This window comes from Gorilla gorilla, chromosome 5 (assembly GCF_029281585.2).
Source record: "Gorilla gorilla gorilla isolate KB3781 chromosome 5, NHGRI_mGorGor1-v2.1_pri, whole genome shotgun sequence".
Taxonomy (NCBI): Eukaryota; Metazoa; Chordata; class Mammalia; order Primates; family Hominidae; genus Gorilla; species Gorilla gorilla.
The window spans coordinates 28248069-28266192 of record NC_073229.2 but is presented as its reverse complement, the minus strand read 5'-3'; the positions used below and the strand labels follow the sequence as shown (position 1 = coordinate 28266192).

The window sequence follows — 18124 nt, the reverse complement described above, 5'->3', positions numbered from 1 at the left end:
TCCTGGTTTAGAAACTAAAAGGAATGTGGGAGTCATTGAAAAGGGAAGAATGCAGGATGTTTCAGAAGATTCTGCCTTGAATGAAGTCAGATGAACAGAGGAGGGTGAGAAGGTTGAGAGCTAACGAGTGAATTTTCCTGTTCAGGGGGCAGTTGAAAGAAATGCCTCTGGGCTGGGCGTGGCTCATTCCTGTAATCCCAACACTTTGGGAGGCTGAGGGCAGGTGGATCACTTGAGGTCCAGAGTTCAAGACCAGCCTGGGCAACATAGTGAGACCCCATCTTTACAAAAGTAAAAAAATTAGCCAAGCATGGTGGTGTGCACCTGTAGCCCCAGCTAGTTGGGAGACTGAAGTGGGAAGATCAGTTGTAACCCATCAGGGTGACACTGAAGGGCAGTGGTGAAAGAAAATTCTGAAGCTGGGTGCGGTGGCTCACGCCTGTAATCCAAGCACCCTGGAAAGCTGAGGCAGGCAGATCACTTGAGGCCAGGAGTTCGAGACCAGCCTGGCCAACATGGCAAAACTCAGTCTTTACTAAAAATACAAAAATTAGCTGGGCGTGGTGGCACACGCTTGTGGTCCCAGCTACTCAGGAGGCTGAGGCACAAGAATCGCTTGAACCCAGGAGGCAGAGGTTGCAGTGATCCAAGAACACAACACAACACTCCAGCCAAGGTGACAGAGTGAGACTCCATCTCAAAAAAAAAAAAAGAAAAAAGAAAACAAAGAAAATTCTCTAGTAGTCAGATCTTTGAGTAATTCATTGGTAGTCTGTCTACTTTGGAGAGACAGTTGGCCAGACATATGGCTCTATACTCATTACATGAGCAGTTGCATAGTTGGTCTCAATGTTAGACTTGGAAAAAACAGGATCGAAAGATTGGTGAACAGGAAACCTGGGGAAGAAAAAGCACAAACGGTGAAGATATTTGTGTCCCATGTGAATTCTCACCAGATAGCACACACTACAGAGGAAGAAGAGAAAGCTTTTGATTATCAGGTGAAACAAATGACATACTCTGTGTATATCAGCCGGGCACTTTCCCCAGAAAACCCAGTGCTTCCTCAATGGGCCCGTGAACAAAGTGGCTATGGTGGCAGAGATGGAAGCTATGTATGAGCTTGATAGTATGGACTTTCCATTACCAAGGCTGACCGGGCCAATGCCACTGCAGGCCTAATCTGCTAACAGCAGAGACCAACACTGAGCACTGAAATGGCAGTTTTCTAAGGGGATCAGTCAGCTATCGGGTGGCAGGTTCATTATGCTGGACCTCATTCATCATCGAAGGAGTAGAGATTTGCCTTCACTAGAATAGACACGCATTCTGAATATGGATCTGGCTTCCCTACCCACAGTCGTCCTGCTAGCACCACTATCCACGGACTCACAAAATGACTTGTTTTTTGTTTTCTTTTCTTGAGACAGAGTCTCGCTCTGTCACCCAGGCTGGAGCACAGTGGTGAGATCTCAGCTCACTGCAACCTTCACCTCCCGGGTTCAAGCGATTCTTCTGCCTCAGCCTCCTGAGTAGCTGGGATTACAGGTGCCCGCCACCATGCCTGGCTAATTTTCATATTTTTAGTAGAGGCAGGGTTTCACCATATTGGCCAGGCTAGGCTGGTCTCGACCTCCTGACCTCAGATGATCCGCCTGCCTCAGCCTCCCAAAGTGCTGGGATTACAGGCCTGAGCCACCATGCCTGGCCTCACAAAATGACTTGTGATCAAGTCACTCTGTACCATGATAAGAAAACTCATTCTGATCCTTCTTATCAAGGAAACTCATTTGATACAAAGAAAGCATGTCAGTTGACTCATGTCCATAGAATTAACAATTCTACACACATATCTCATCAGCTGGAAGTGTCTGGCCTTGTTGAAATCTATAATGGCTTACTGAAGGCTCAGTTCTAGAACGAGTTGGGAGACAACTCCCTGAAAGAATGGATCTTTCTCTTTCCAAAGTAGACTACCAAATATATGACTTGAAGTACTGCTTATTGGAGGATTTTCCTTCACCACTGTCCTTGGGTGCCACATATACTTTGTCTAAGGATACAGTACATGCTTTGAACCAGAGACCACACCTATGGTGCTATCTTCTCTATAGCTAGAACACAAGGGTCTGGGAATGAAGGACTGAAAGTAGGAGTGGCTCATAAAACCCATGCACAGAATTTTGCTTCCTATTCTTACAACTTTGGGCTCTGCTGATCTGAAGATCTTAGTTCCCAAGGAGGGAAGTGTGGTCACCAGGAGGCACAACTGGAGCCATCGAATGCAAAGATGATGTTGCCACTTGGCCATTCTGAAGTGCTCGCACCACTTAACCAACAGGGAGAAGAAATAAGTTTCACTCTACTGGCTGGAGTGATTGATCCAAATCTTCAAGAGGAAAATGCATACTGAGCGGAGGCAAGGTGGACTATGGAATTCTCTGGTGGGGGCATCTCTTAGTACTTCCATGCTTAATAGTAAAGGTTAATGGAAAACTACAGCAACCAGAAAGAGGCAAGACTATCAAAGACTCATACACTTCAGCGAAGATAATTTGGGTCACCCTACCGGGTAAAGAAACTTGACCAGCTGAGGTCTGGCTGAGGCAAGGGAAATCTGGAATGGGAAGTGGAGGAAGAAAGTCATAGATATGATTTTATAATTGATCTTGTGATCAACTATAAAAGTGAGGACTATAGTAGCTTTGCTTGTATATATTTATATATGTTAACCATTTCTAATTTTCCTTCTTCCCATTGTTATTTTATATACTGGTTATGGGAAGTTAACTCTATTATTTATTCTTTAGGTAACAGAATATTCTGTTGGACTGGACTACATTGGAGGAGTAATTAATTCATATAGCCAGCAATGGATAGAATGACTTTTGAGATTGAGTGTCTCCTAGTTTAAGAGAAAGTATAACAACTTTCCCACTTGCACAAAGGGTAGATGTGTCCCAGGTGGAAAGAGAGTTGTTTTGTTGTTATATGGAAGTCCAAATTCCTGTAGGGATACAAATGGAAACAATAGCCAAAGGGGTGGACTGTGCCAGTTACTAACTTGTTGCCTTTCAGCTGTAAATGTATCCTCCTTTGTGATCATGGAGCTGGATCCTGTAAAAATCCTTTCAGCTGTAAATGTATCCTCCTTTGTGATCATGGAGCTGGATCCTGTAAAAATCCTTTCAGCTGTAAATGTATCCTCCTTTGTGATCGGAGCTGGATCCTGAAATTCTTCTTTGCCAGCTCATAATTGTTGTTAGAAAGGCAGGAGAAGGGCCAGGCGTGGTGGCTTATCACGCCTGTAATCCCAGCACTTTTGGAGGCTGAGGTGGGTGGATCACCTGAGGTCAGGAGTTTGAGACCAGCCTGGACAACATGGCAAAACCCTGTCTCTACTAAAAATACAAAAATTAGCTGGGCATGGTGGTAGGCACCTGTATCCCAGCTACTCGGGAGGCTGAGGCAGGAGAATCACTTGAACTCGGGAGGTAGGGGTTGCAGTGAGTCTAGATCGCACCACTGCACTCTCCAGCCTGAGTGACAGAGCGAGACTCTGTCTCAAAACAACAACAACAACAATCACCCAGGGGAAGGATGCTGCAAGAGGAAGGGAAACAAAGTTCTAGTAGGCTTAACTTCCCTTTAATTAAGCATTGACAGAGCCAATAAACAGATTACAAAAAAGTTATAATACCTAAAACATACCAAATAAGGCATGTTAATTTATATGAATATAAGTAGAATTTTATACCTTGAAAACCAAGAATACATATTTTTTTCAAGTGTCCATAAAACATTTGCTAAAACTGATCATAGATGCAGCCACAGAGCAAACAACTTTCGCAAAGTAGAAATAATACAGATAACATTCTGTGATCAAATGGAATAAAAGAGAAAAATTAAATACTAATTTAAACACACACACACACACACACCAGAAATTTTTTAAATGCCACCTGACACTTTAAAAAAACTTTTTTTTTTTTTTTTTTGGCTGGGTGCAGTGGGTCATGCCTATAATCCTAGCACTTTGGGAGGCTGAAGCAGGCAGATCACCTGAAGCCAGGAGTTTGAGACCAGCCTGGCCAACATGGTGAAACCCCATCTCTACCAAAAATACAAAAATTAGCCGAGCGTGGTGCTGGGCGCCTGTAATCCCAAGCTACCTGGGAGACTGAGGCAGGAAATCGCTTGAACCTGGGAGGTGGAGGTTGCAGTGAGCTGAGATCGCACCATTGTACTCCAGCCTGGGCAATAGAGCAAGACTCTGTCTCAAAAAAACCAAAAACCAAAAAACAAAACAAAAAACACCTTTTTTTCTCACACAACTCTTTGGTCAAAGAGGAAGCTGAAATTAAAATTGTACAATATTTAGAAAATAGTGATGAAAAGCCTACTTAGAACTTATGAGAATCTCGTACCTAATGCAGTGACCAGAAGAAAATTACAGCTTTAAATAATTAATAAACAAGGAGGAATAAAAGAAAAAGAAACAAACATCTACCACCAAATGTTAGAAAAAGAATACCAAAACAAAGTTCATAAAAGCAAAATGAAGAATTAATAATAACTGGAAATTAATACATTTGCAAAGAAAAAAATGGCAGAACCAATAAGTGAAATCCGAGTGTTGGGTCTTTGAATCGAAACAAACAGCAAGAAACTGTTAGCTGAGCTAATTTTTTAAAGAAAAAGAGAAAAATCACAGTTACACAAAATAAGAATTGATAAGTAGGAAATTAACAGTAGATATATAAAGAATTTAAAGGATTTATAAGAGATGCATATGTTCAACTCTGAAAATAAATGTGAAAATCTACATGAAATGAATAATTTTCCAGGGAAATATAATTCATCAAAAACCAACTCCAGAAGGGATGAAAACTCTAAGTAGACAATTGACTTGGAAAAAGTAGAGAAAGATGCTAAAAGCTCCCTTCCCATCCCCAACAAACAAGTATGCACTCACCAAACACACACCTAGAAAGTTTCTTATTACAGTTAAGAATAAGAGGATTACCACTATCCATACTATTATTCTGAAAGTAGTTGTTAACAAATTACATAAACAAATGTACCTCACCTTTGGAAGTTAGGTGAATTTATCATTTATTTGCACATTATATAATTGAATACATGAAAAATCCAAGAGAAGCAACTAGAAAACTGTTAAAAAGGATAAGACAGGCCGGGCTCACAGCTATAATCCCAGCAGTCTGGGAGGCCAAGGTGGGCGGATCACCTGAGGTCAGGAGTTTGAGATCAGCCTGACCAACATGGTAAAATCTCGTCTCTACTAAAAATACAAAAATTAACTGGGTGTGGTGGCATGCACCTGTAATCACAACTACTCAGGAGGCTGAGGCAGGAGAATTGCTTGAACCTGGGAGGCGGAGGTTGCAGTGAGCCGAGATTGTGCCATTGCACTCCAGCCTGGGCAACAGAGCTAGACTCCGTCTCAAAAAAAAAAAAAAAAAAGGATAAGAGAATTTAGCAATATGGCTGAATTTAAAAATAATATACAAAAATAAATAAACTATAAGTAAAATAATCAGAAGAACATAATAGGAATTACTATCTTATTTACAATAACTTCAAAAAATGAAACCGCTATTAAGGTTTTAAATTCTTTTTACTATAGAAGATTTTAAACACACGAAAATTGTAGAGCAATAATTAACTCTGACATACCCATCATCCAGTATCAATAATTATAAACTAATCATGTTTCACTTCCCCATCTACTCTCAGATTATTTTGAAGCACATGTGTGAGTTCATATTATTTAATTCTTAAATATTCAAAGATAGATAAAGATAGATATAAAAGATAGATAATGTAGATTCTGTGGAATATAAGATTCAACATCATAACAAGGAAGAGGGTTTCCAGGTAAGATAAACACAGACAACAGGCCCATAGAGACAATGTCCAGATTGGGAGGGCAGAAGAAGCCAGACTGGGAGGGCATAAGGAGTCGAACATGGCTGGGTGCAGTGGCTCACACCTATAATCCCAGCCCTTCATGAGGCTGAGGCTGGTGGATGACTTGAGCCCAGAAGTTCGAGATCAGCCTGGATGACATGGTGAAACCCTATCTCTACTAAAAGTGCAAAAATCAGCCAGGTATGGTGGCACATGCCTGTAGTCCCAGCTACTCAGGAGGCTGAGGCACGAGAATCGCTTGAGCCTGGGAGGCAGAGGTTGCAATAAGCGGAGATTGCACCACCGCACTGTAGCCTGGGTGACAAAATAAGACTCTGTCTCAAAAAACAACAACAAAAAAAAGAGGTGAACAATTGGAAAATAATCATAGTTACTTTACCAATGAGATTAAGCATTTTGAAATAATTAGTGATAAGTATATATAAGAAGTAACAGAAGAAAAAAACCTGAGGCAATCATAAACCTCAGGAAAAACAAAATGTAGAGTCCTTGGCAGCTATGAACAATAGCTTCATAGTTATGATCATGTAAATATTGACAATTGATTTAAAATCACAATATTAAAAGAGATAAGTGAAGGAAATTTTGTGGGTAGAGGATATAAACATTCTTAACCACTATAACAGGATATTGCTACTTAATATTAAAATTAATGTATCAAGAAATGGCAGCATAAGCATGTTCTTTGCATAGAAGTCACCATTAGGAGGAACAGCTAAAATATGACAGTTTTTTTTGTGAATTGGGACTGCACATGGGGAGGAGCAGGGCATAAGGCCATAAATCTTTATTATAAGAAGGCTTTTAATAATATTTGATTTTAAAAATCATAATTATACATCATCTTGATTGAAAAATAAAAACACAGACTCATGCCTGTAATCCCGGCACTGGGAGGTCGAGGCAGGCGGATCACGTGAGCCCAGGACTTTGAGACCAGCCTGGCCAACGTGAAGAAACCCCATCTCTACTAAAATTGCAAAAATTAGCCTGATGTGATGGCACACGCTTGTAATGCCAGCTACTTGGTAGGGTGAGGCAGAAGAATCACTTGAACCCGGGAGGCGGAGGTTGCAGTGAGCTGAGATCATTCTACTGCACTCCAGCCTGGGTGATGGAGGGAGACTTTATCTCAAAAAAAAAAAAATTAACAAAAAAGAAATGAGAAAGGAAACCACACTCAACTGGAATATTGTTGAGTGTAATCCAGAAATGTTCATCTGGACTGTAGGTATCTTGAGACCACTGGAGTAACTCAATGGCTATTTTATTATAAAGAGCAAAATGGACAAATTCCCTTGTAAGGGCAATGTAAGTTGAGCCAAAGTGGATTTTGAGTTGACGTGGAGGTGGGCTCTTCTTTTTATGCTTCTTTAGGACAAATTGTGTGCTCTGGTTCTGTACTCTCTATGGGTATATTTGATCCTTTCAGTAGATTTCAGAACAGACACTAAATTAGGTGTAATGTTTGTCCAATTCATTGTTTTCAAATACTGAACTACCTCCCTGTTGCTTTTTAGGGGGAAATCGTGATCACCAGTGTTAGTGACATATCTCCACTGAACAGTTGATGCTATAAGATCTCTCATGCAGGCCAGGTCCTCCTGGAGCCTGGATTTTCCACCATAAATAATATACTCAGACTGTGAGGATATAAATGCATTTGAGAAGCACTCCAATAATTCACTCACAGCAATTTTAAAGTCAATCATGGCCGCCTTATCAACGTGAATACAGTAGACATTTTGAGGCATGTAAATAGCCCAGAAAAGCCGTTCAAATGTATCGAAATCTTGACTGATGGTCATTACATATGCCAAAGGGAATGCGGCTTCTTCCGTGGACAAAGGAGTTGTGATATAGTGGTTCTCTAGCACATAGTAAGGGCAAGAATCTATTCCAAACGTTGTGGATAAAGCACTTGGCAACACTTGCACCGTCTTCCCATTTAGGGCTGCGTCGCAGACGTGCAGTCGGGAAAGGGCTTGATATTCACCACCTACGTCATCCATTTGACCACTCTCTGGTTGACCTACATGCACATTGTATAATACTGTGACTATGATTATAATTTGAAGAGTAATGATACAAAGATAACAGCTCCAAAACTTCGTTTTAGTTTTTGACACCTTGGGGTAGAAGGGTGGAGAGAAAGAATTCTTCTTTAAGAGTTAAAGAAATAAATCAATTTCTAAAACATTTTACTTCTCTACAAGTCTCTACATTTGGCCACTTTATCAGTTGCATTCACTTTTCCAGATCCCATTTGCTTATTTTGATGCCTGGCCATTCCTCAGTTGAGTGTCAATTCTGTGGTATTTCTTACTTCTTGTTCTGCGAATGTTCTGATCTTTTAGTCAATGCATCCTCATCTGGGCTGGGCTACCAAGACTACTCAGTGTGACTCACCCTCCTTTCTGTCCTGTGTGGCTGTAACTGGGGAGATGGGGTAAAGGGTTAGTTCCCATTTCCTGTTTCTGTTGTTGAGTCATCTAATTTGTTGTAATTGTGTCCAGTTATATACCTCTCTGTATCTACCCCTCCTTTTGTGGCTAACTTCTCCCTGGGTATGCATATCTGGGTATATTCAAGTAATTTCCCATCTTGCTTATCATTCCTAACCTTTTAAGCAGGAGGATCCTTCCAGATTTCTGTCCGTTCAAGTAAGAGTACTTCATTAGGCATGGCCAGGTCTTAAGAGTTTTTATCCAAAGTGCTCAGCATAGTGCCTGGCACATTTGGGCACTCAGCTGATTTTTCCAATGAATAATTGAATGAGTGACTCATTTCCCTCATTCATTTAGTTTTGAAGGGTCCCAGCAACATTGGATGGCAAAATCTCCCCACAACTGGCTGTGGATTTTAGAGGAGACAGTGTTTCCATATAAACTGCTGTAGACTGTGGAGGATTAGGGACTAAGTTTTAACATGACCCATTACTCATATATATTAATAATTTTGATTATTCATACAATTTCAAACTATTGCTTTTTTTTTTTTTTTTTTTCTGAGACAGAGTCTCGCTCTGTCACCCAGGCTGGAGTGCAGTGACGTGATCTTGGCTTACTGCAACCTCTGCCTCCTGGGTTCAAGTGATTCTCCTGCCTCAGCCTCCCTAGTAGCTGAGATTACAGGCGCGCACCACCATGCCCAGCTAATTTTTTGTATTTTAGTAGAGACAGGGTTTCACCCTGTTGGCCATGATGGTATCGGTCTCCTGACCTTGTGATCTGCCTGCCTTGGCCTCCCAAAGTGCTGGGATTACAGGCGTGAGCCTCCGCGCCCCGCCACCTTCTCTGATTTTAATTGAGCATTTTTATGATTGTATTGTATTTCATCTACTGATGTAATTTTTAATGGCTGCCGTAGGATTTACTACATACATTAAAAAATATTCTAGGCCAGGTGCAGTGGCTCACGCCTATAATCCCAGCACTTTGGAAGGTTGAGGTGGGCAGATCACTTGAAGTTAGGAGTTCGGGACCAGCCTGGCCAACATGACGAAACCCTGTCTCTACTAAAAATACAAAAGTTAGCCAGGCATGGTGGCGGGCACCTGTAATCCCAGCTACTTGGGAGGCTGAGGCAGGAGAATCGCTTGAACCCAGGAGGTAGAGGTTGCAGCCAATGGCCTGAACTTGAAATAATTCACTTTAACTAACCTGGCGTTAACTTTTTCAGTGATTTCTCCTAATATCTTGAGTCCTCCATCACATTATGCCCTAGGCTTATTTCTGCAGTCTGATACTTGATGTTGAATGTCAGTTTCTGAGTCCTGTATTTCTTTGTCAGGAACCCTTTTGGATTGTTCTGCCAGCCTATCTCCGATAGATCCTTCCCAAGATGCAGGTTAGGCTTCCCGGGCTCAAACAGGATTGTTGAGGTTGACCTTCCATTCGGCCACTGTAGATTCTCACCACTTTCAGAGCTTGTAGGTGTTCCTCACGGAAAGGTGAGCAGAGTCAGCTTCGCCCATGTCCTCCTCCTGTCAAAGACATTCTTGTTCCAAGGTCAGAAGTCAGCCCTCAGAGGTTGTCCACTTATGTGTTTTCCAATTGGCTTGACCCCTGAATCCCTAAACCAACCCACCCAGTAGAGGGAGGAGTTATAATAGACACCTTCCAGCTCAGGCATTTGTATTCCCAAACTCCAACTGTGTAGCTCTCTGTTTAAATGGATCCCTGCTCCAGTCTCTTGCATAGCATACGCCACTGTACTCAAGTCTAGGTGTTCAAAAAAAAAAAAAAAAAAAAAAAAAGCAGGGGTAGAAACCTTTTTTCTTATCTTTTGAATTAATATGTGGGGAAAAAAATTAACAACAACAACACATTGTCACCCATAATTATATCAGCCAACAAAAAAGACATAGCAACTGGGATTTAAAAAATCAGAATCATAACACTTATATTTATTTTCTGCTATTGTAATTCTTAACTCAATAAAAGGTATCTACTAAAAAGCTATATCAAATCTCCAACAACAGTAATTCAACGTGCTTTTTAATGTTGGAAACAACACAAGGAAAGCTGCTACCACTGCTACTATTTAAAATTGCATTATGGGCAGGTGCATGCCTATAATCCCAGCACTTTAGGAGTCCAAGGTGGGAGGATCGCTGGAGGCCAGGAGTTTGAGACCAGCCTGGAAAATATCGTGAGACTCCCATCTCTACAAAAATTAATAAAAAATTAGCCGGGCATGGTGGTACACGCTTGGGAGGCTGATATGCAAGGATCACTTGAGCCCAGGAGTTTGAGGCTGAAGTGAGCCATGATCATGCCACTACACTCCATCGTGGGTGACAGAGCAAGACTTAGTCTCTCTTAAAAAAAAAAAAAAAAGAAAAAGAAAAAAAGAAAGGTCTAACTAAAACAGCAAGTTGCAAAGATATATTATTTTTTATTTATATAATCAATTCAAATATGCCAGTATATCTATGTGTTTTTAGTATGCCCACTGTATATACACTGTATATACAAGCACATACATATAACTGATGTTTGCCTCTATAACTGTGCTGTCCAATGGTAGCCACTAGTCATATGTGGCTATTTAAATTAATTAAAGCTGGCCAGGCACGGTGGCTCACACCTGTAATCCCAGCACTTTGGGAGGCTGAGGCAGGCAGATCACCTGAGATCAGGAGTTCGAGACCAGCCTGGCCAACATGGCAAAATCCCCTCTCTACTAAAAACACAAAAATTAGCTGGGCGTGGTGGCATGCACCTGTAGTCCCAGCTACTCAGGAGACTGAGGCAGGAAAATCGCTTGAACTGGAAGGTGGAGGTTGCAGTGAGCCGAGATTGTGCCATTGCACTCCAGCCTGGATGAGTCCCTCCGTGTCAAAAAAAAAAAAAAATTAAAGCTAAATAAAATGTCAAAGAATATTTCCCAGTCATACTAGCTGCATTTCAAGAGCTCATTAGCTTATGTGAGTGACAATTATATTGGGCAGTGCAGATGTAGAACATTTTTATCATTGCAGAAATTCTACTGGACAGCACTGCTATAGATTATATCAGTACACTGAGAAAGCACTTGACCAGGTGTGGTAGCTCAAGCCTGTAGTCCAGCACTTTGGGAGGCTGAGGCAGGTGGATCGCTTGAGCCCAGGAGTTTGAGACCAGGCAGGATAACATGGCAAAATCCTCTCTACAAAAAATACAAAAATTAGCCATGTGCGGTGGCACATGCCTGTGGTTCCAGCTACTTGGGAGGCTGAGGTGGGAGGATCACCTGAGCCCAGGAGGTTGAGGTTGCAGTGAACCATGACTGTGCCACTGCACTCCAGCCTGGTTAACAGAGTGAGACTCTGTCTCAGAAAAACAAAAACCAAAAAAAGCAAATAAGTGATTATGTCTGGAGAAAGTAGTGCACTTTTTATTCTATATTCTTCATTATTTCCATGTTTACGAGCATGTATGTATTTATTATAGTTTAAAATGTTTTTCGCTTTAGCTTTAAAATATTTTTATTTGAAAAAATATGATGGATAAGATGTCCTTTAAATGATTTTTTTTTTTTTTTTTTTAGTATTGATCATTTTCCATGTGTCTGTTAGAGGCAATATTTATCAAACTTACAATTGAAATGCTGCTCAAAAACATTGGCACTTGATCAGTAATTATGGTAATATTAACGTAAAACTTTTTCCTAATGTATATCTTGATTTTTTTAAATGACTAATAAAGGCAGGTAAATAATAAGTTAACTTATTCCTGTCTCAAATTTTAAAAATACTTGTACTCTTACCAAAAAAAAAAAAGTTAGACCCAATTCAAATGACACTGATCTTCTATTGAGCCCTCTTCTCTCTATCAGTCCGAGTTGCTCTCTCCAACACCCCACAATGGGAAAGTTTAATGATTTTTCAGTGGATGGATGTTTCTTAGACAGGTATGCATGTATGTATGAATGTAAATTTTGTTTAATACCAGGAGAATTGCCTTGTTAGACATATCCTTTAGTGGATTTTTAACCAATTGTCATATAAAAATACACAGTATCCCCGAAGTGGAAAACAATATATTAATTTATTCCTAAGAAAACAAAACATGGAACCTCATCGAAAACAAACATCAGATACAGTAGTTTCAGGGCATTCCCATGGGCTGTCAGAAACCCACTAGCCCAAACACTATGCTCTTCCAACATTAAAGTACTTAAGACATACGAGAGATGACCAACAACAGACATGTAAACATCAATTCCAGAAAGATTTCTTGTTCCACATGAGAAACATCCAGTGTAAAACGTTTCCTCTTCTCAGGTGCTGTCATTTAAATAAGTTGAAAAGAGACAATTTTTAAACTCCACTGCTGACCCTGAGTGCATTGGCTATCCCCTCACCTATTTTGTTTTGAGACAAAGTCTTGCTCTGTCACCCAGGCTGGAGTGCAGTGGGGCACTCTCAGCTCACTGTAACCTCCACCTCCTGGGTTCAAGCGATTCTCATGCCTCAGCCTGCCAAATAGCTGGGATTACAGGCACATGCCACAAAGCCCAGCTAATTTTTATATTTTTTAGTAGAGATGGGGTTTCACCATGTTGGCCAGCGTGGTCTGAAACTCCTGGCATCAAGTGATCTACCTGCCTCGGCCTCCCAAAGTGTTGGGATTACAGGCGTGAGCCACCACGCCCGGCCCAAGCCAGAGGTCTTGTAAGGGCACTCATCCCATGATGAGGGTCCTACCCTCGTGACCTCATCTAAACTTCCCTTACCAAAGTCCCCATCTCAAATACCATCACATTGAGGGTTAAGGCTCCAACACATGAATTTTGGGGGGACACAGTCCCATCTATAGCAATGGCCGTTTGTGCTTGGAGCCCACTCTGGTCACCTTAGTGGGGCTGGCCTCTGTGCAAGTGACAGGTTTTCACATGTGGCCTTCAAGAGTTGCTTGTGTGACCAGCTGTCCCTATTCCTTAACCCTTTACCACCCAAAACAACTTCATTTTTTTCAGTAGCAAGAAAAAAGGTTTTACTTCAAAGTCATTCCCTTTAAATATGATTGACATTCAACAAGCACAGTTACAGAAAAAAAATAAAATTGCATTCATTAAATGTGTCATCCATTGTAGTAATTGCTTTTTGTTAGAATAAATAAATATTTAGAAACTCAACAGTTTAGTATTACAGGAATACTAAAGTAGACTTCACATTTTTTCTGAGCTGACAGGACTTTTTCTCAATATTAACACTGAGACCATTCTTAAAATCTACCTTCTCTGGTATACTAAATATGGCTTTATTTCACCTTCTCTCAGTAAATCCACCTCAGGAAATGAACTGAGAAGACCAGCAACAGAGTCCCAGTTCTCACCCAGAGAAATTGTTCCCCGGTGCTATTAACCTTTCTAAGCCTCAGTTACTTCATCTGCAAAATGGGAGTAATTATATAAGGGCCTCACAAGACTGTTGTGAGGTTTGAATGAAACTAGATACATAAAGGAATACCAGAATGGCTGGAACACAACAGGTCCTCCCTCTGTCTCCTCCTTTCTCCCTCTCTGTTGAATAATCTCTGATTTAACCCTTAATTTGTAATTACTGATCTCCTGGGCCTGGTATCATGCTACACAGCCCTGTGTGTTCCTGTATTAAACTACAATCACTCTGTAAGATTCTCCAGAGGAGGCTTTCTGGTGTTGACATTATTGCCAAGATTTTTAGAGTGAAAAAGCTCTTATGTTTCCTTTTTGTCTCAGTACATGTCCTGTACATAATAGACACTCAAGAGATGTTTATTGAATGAAGGCTGAATGAATGAATGGATGGATGAATGAGGGATAAATAACCGAGATGTTCATCTACAATTGAAGGCTCTTAAAAATCGAGCCACTACTATCAGTACCAGGCAGTGTAAAGCTACTCAGAGCATACTATGGTGCAATTAAAAGCCTCACAGGATAGAATTTGGTCTCTATTTTGCAAGTAAGATAATACTGGGGAGAGAGGGGTCATAGAAGAGGAAAGTGTTCCAGACTTCAGACTAGATCTATGTGATAGCACCTGTCTTGAATGCATATCTCCATTCTTGCAAGGACTTTTTAGTGTTCTTAATGGAAGACATGACATAGGGACCAGCCTACATTCTGGCATATAAGAGAGAAATGTTTTATTCCCCGAGGTCCTTTTACTGAAGCAACAGACAGTGAATTCTGTCTTAAAGCATATCCTGTTTCTTGTTAATGACTTTATACTATATACAGAACTTTGTCCATGAGTAAGCCAAAAATGCTAGTGTTGAAACTCAGAAACAAGATCTATTCTCCATTCAGGTAGCTTATGTTTTAAAGGAAATTGGTGAATTATCCAGAAAGCTGTTTCAGTATCTGTCTGGTTGAGCACAGTGGTGACTGTTAAAGTGTTATAAAAGATTCCTTCTTCAAAGAAACCTAATTCTTATTTTCCTAGACAGTATTATCTACAATTCTCTTTTTTACTAAAACATTTGTATATGATGAGTATCTGGTGCAAAGATCTGAGGTCATTTAAATTTATCATTGATCCTAACAATAAACTAATATAGAGGTGAGCATCAAGAAACAGCAAGACTAAAATTGGCCAAAGTGCCCAGATTGCTCTACCCAGCCATCCTGTTAGTGTATTTCACAGTGTCCAGTGGATATTTTAAGTATAATTACGTAGCCAGGTCCTGAAGCTATAAACGTGGTCCTGAAACCGTTAACATTACGAAGGCAAAAGTCTCTCACAAAAACAGGCTCCTCTTCCCAGCTGCAGTTTCCCTTCAGACATGAGTAGCTCATGAATAGCTCAAAAATACCAGCTGGGTTGTATCGCAGTTTCACTCTGATTGAGGGTTCTTTCGCGATGCCTCAGTTCTAGGCATTCCACAGTAAGGGGGTAGGTATTAAGCTCAAACTTGTTAGCAAACAGGCTTGGTGAATTAACCAGCCACTTTAAGTCTCCGTTTCCATAGATACAAATACCATGTACATAGTGGCCTGCAAAAGAAAGAACAAGAAACAGAGTCAAAACATGCTTGCTTTCAAAAGGGTGATGAACTTACAGAATACTAGAGGTACTCTCTGACTAACTACAACTGTGCCAATGGTACAGGATTCAAATGAAATATGATTGTGCAGTCTCAGCCCACAAAGAACTGGAACTCTATTTAGAAGAACAAGAGGTACAAATATGTTATTTGAAAAAAATGAGAGTTAAATCATACAAGGCATAAAATAACAGGTGTTAATATTTTAATTATGTTAATTATTGTGTATATTATATCAAAATTACTATTAAAATTGTGTTAGTAACATAATAGGTGTTACAAGGTCATTCATGTACAGTAATCCCCCCTTATCTGCAGTTTTGCTTTCTGAGGTTTCAGCTACCCGAAGTCAACCATGATCCAAAAATATTAAGATATTTTGAGAAAGAAAGAGAGCATATATCTTTTATTACACATAACTTTTTTATTCACAGAACTTTTATTCACATAACTTTTATTACAGCATATTGTTATAATTGTTCTATTTTATAATTAGTTATTATTGTTAACCTCTTACTATGCCTACTTCAAAAATTAAACTTTATCATAGATATGCATGTACAGGGAAAAACAAAGTATATTTAGAGTTCGGTACTGTCTGTGGTTTCAGGCATCCACTGGGGGTCTTGAAATGTATCCCCCCATGGATAAGGGGGGCCTACTGTATTACTAAATGAGAGTTACAGATGAGAAGTCCTACAGTGGTACAGGTGGGAGAGATCTTTATGGGTTGCGTTGAGTAAGTCTTTTTCCTGAGCTCTGGTCTATCCAAGTGCCTACTTTGTACCTCTGCCTAGATGTGTGATAAACCTCAGTGATGTAACACGTCAATATTGAATTTTTTTTTTTAACCTCAATAGCTTTTGGGGTGGGGACTTCCTGCTGGGAGAGGGGGTTTTGTTGGGAATAGGTTAGAAACAAGAATGGTAGGAAGTTGCACCCATTTTCCAGAGATTCTTCTGGGCACACAGGACAATTGCTGGTTGACCGACTTCACAGACTGAAGGGTTGGGCCTTGCGTCTCACAAGTATGGACGGTCCTCAAAGATTTTTGAATAGAAGAATCAAGTGATGAAACTCATTTTAGCAAGATTAATTTTGAAGTGTTTTGCAAGGTACATTAGAAACCAAGAGGCTGCAGTAATAACATAAACTAGAGAGCTTGTTCAAAGTTAATGTCTGTGATGAGTGGGAAAGGGAGGATGTTGAAGACACTAGTACAGAAGGACAGATAGAACATGGTGATTAATTCAGTGGGCTGGGAAGAATCATAATAGAGAGTAGAAGTCATTGGGGAAAGAAGCCAGAATTGTAGGAAGTGAAAGAATGACCAGGCGGCGAGAACCAAAAACACAGGCCTTAAGCACACGATTAAAGAAATGGAAGTGAACAAGGAAAGAATATTTCGGCCTGGAGAAAGCAGAAGGTTCATAGACAACTCGATGTCTTCAAGATAGGGGCAATGAGTACAGGCTTTCAGAGAAAAGGCAAAGAGGCAGCAGAAAGGGAGAGGCTGAGAATGCAAAAGGGCAAGGGTCTGAGAGAGGGGGCCCACAGATAGCTGAGACCATAGCTGGCGGCTTTTGTTGGGAGGATAGGTGACTTGTCCTCTTGAAACAGGAGGGAACAATGAAAGAAGGTGTCCACACAGCTCTAAGATGGTGGGGCAGGATGACATGACAAGGGACTAGATGATGAATTTTGATCACATATCTTGAATGTTCTTTTTCAAGTTGAAATGGTCGCTTTTGAGAATAGAAAGGCTGTTTTAGCATAACCTTGTGATATGGTTTGGCTGTGTCCCCACCCAAATCTCATCTTGAATTGCAGCTCCCATAATTCCCATGTGTTGTGGGAGGGATGAAGTGGGAGATAGTTGAATCGTGGGGGGCAGTTTCCCCCATGATTGTTCTTGTGGTAGTGAGTAAGTCTCACAAGTTGTGATGGTTTTATAAGGGGTTTCCTCTTTTGCTTGGCTCTCATTCTTGGCTCTCATTCTGTTTTTCCTGCCACCATATAAGATGTGCCTTTTGCCTTCTGCCAGGATTGTGAGGCCTCCCCAGTCACGTGGAACTGTGAGTCCATTAAACTTCTTTTTCTTTATAAATTACCCAGTCTTGGGTATGTCTTTATCAGCAGTGTGAAAACGGACTAATACACCTTGGGAGCTTAAAGGTGAGCAGGAAAGCTGAAAAGGTGTCCCTTAGGAAGGGCACTAGGAAAATAATGAGGTAAACAAAAGGATAAGTAGGTAGCCAGGAGGCCTAGCTGAAGTTAGATGACAGGACCCAATGGTGGGTGTGTCTTAAGAGAGTTCCGCAACACTCCCCACAAATACTCTGCCTAGGGAAGTACAAATGGCAAAAAAGGCAGATGGTGGTAATGATTAGGGTTAGGAATCAGCCTTGTAGGGTCAAAATGGCAAAAGGACCAAAAATGTTGGTGAGGACATCTTGTAGTGGCTTACAATACACGGGTCAGACGGGGAGTCCTCAGAAGGAAGCTCATAGAAGGAAAAAGCTCGAAATGTTGAACCTCTGGAAATCCCAATTCAAACCAAAAACAACACGGTTTAGGTGTGGACATACAACAGTGAACAAACTGGTCAAAAATCCTAGCTGTCTTGGAGCTTCTGCTCTGGGAAGAAAGACAGT

The 18124-nt window shown here is 40.7% G+C and overlaps 2 protein-coding genes across 6 annotated transcripts in view; both read right to left on the bottom strand.

Moving 5' to 3' along the window:
• Positions 1–7257: 7257 nt before the first annotated feature.
• On the bottom strand, positions 7258–8953 carry LOC109027295 (beta-1,3-galactosyl-O-glycosyl-glycoprotein beta-1,6-N-acetylglucosaminyltransferase 6). The gene has a single exon (XM_055391302.1). The coding sequence runs from the start codon at positions 7962–7964 to the stop codon at positions 7326–7328; it is 639 nt and encodes a 212-aa protein (XP_055247277.1). The 5' UTR covers positions 7965–8953; the 3' UTR covers positions 7258–7325.
• A 3513-nt stretch (positions 8954–12466) lies between these two features.
• The window catches only part of GCNT2 (glucosaminyl (N-acetyl) transferase 2 (I blood group)), a 110358-nt gene continuing 104700 nt past the window's right edge, over positions 12467–18124 (bottom strand). For all 5 annotated transcript variants that reach the window (XM_055391295.2, XM_055391299.2, XM_055391294.2 and 2 more), the window contains one exon: positions 12467–15420. In XM_055391295.2, the coding sequence (XP_055247270.1) occupies positions 15230–15420 (191 nt within the window). In that variant the 3' untranslated portion in view covers positions 12467–15229. The remainder of the gene's footprint in view (positions 15421–18124) is intronic.